Source organism: Myotis davidii, unplaced genomic scaffold, assembly GCF_000327345.1.
Source record: "Myotis davidii unplaced genomic scaffold, ASM32734v1 scaffold964, whole genome shotgun sequence".
Lineage (NCBI taxonomy): Eukaryota > Metazoa > Chordata > Mammalia > Chiroptera > Vespertilionidae > Myotis > Myotis davidii.
The window spans coordinates 1,850,385-1,850,782 of record NW_006298351.1 but is presented as its reverse complement, the minus strand read 5'-3'; the positions used below and the strand labels follow the sequence as shown (position 1 = coordinate 1,850,782).

Genomic DNA, 398 nt, shown 5'->3' with positions numbered 1-398 from the left:
GAAGTCAGGCCTGGGAGCATCAATTCAATAGGAAACTGAAGCTCAGTGAGGGGGCAGGACTTACAGAGTCACACAGCAGAGCTGTGACGGGGACTTCAGGTTCCCAACTCAGAAGGGTACACTGAGACATGGCTGGAGCTGGGCCAGGGGAGCTGTAGAGGGGGTCCAGGGTCCCCAAGTCACCCCCAGTTCTGAGTGCTTGATGGGGGTGGGGTCTGGCCTCACCCAGCCAGTAGTGGAGGTCATACTGCAGGTTTCCGTTCCTCAGCTGCACCGTCTTCAGGATGACATAGGCGTCGCCCGTGAAGAAGTCTCCGTAAAGGTTGGGGGGCACGGGTACCAGGTCAAACTTCTCCACACGCCAGATCTGCAGGCCAGGCTCTTTCTCTGCCTGGAGG

The 398-nt window shown here is 58.5% G+C and overlaps 1 protein-coding gene across 2 annotated transcripts in view; it reads right to left on the bottom strand.

The window, feature by feature from the left end:
* GSN (gelsolin) overlaps positions 1 to 398 on the bottom strand; it is a 54,283-nt gene that overhangs the window by 20,137 nt on the left and 33,748 nt on the right. For both annotated transcript variants that reach the window (XM_006773998.2, XM_006773999.2), the window contains exon 4: positions 226 to 398. In XM_006773998.2, coding sequence (XP_006774061.1) covers positions 226 to 398 — 173 coding nt within the window. The remainder of the gene's footprint in view (positions 1 to 225) is intronic.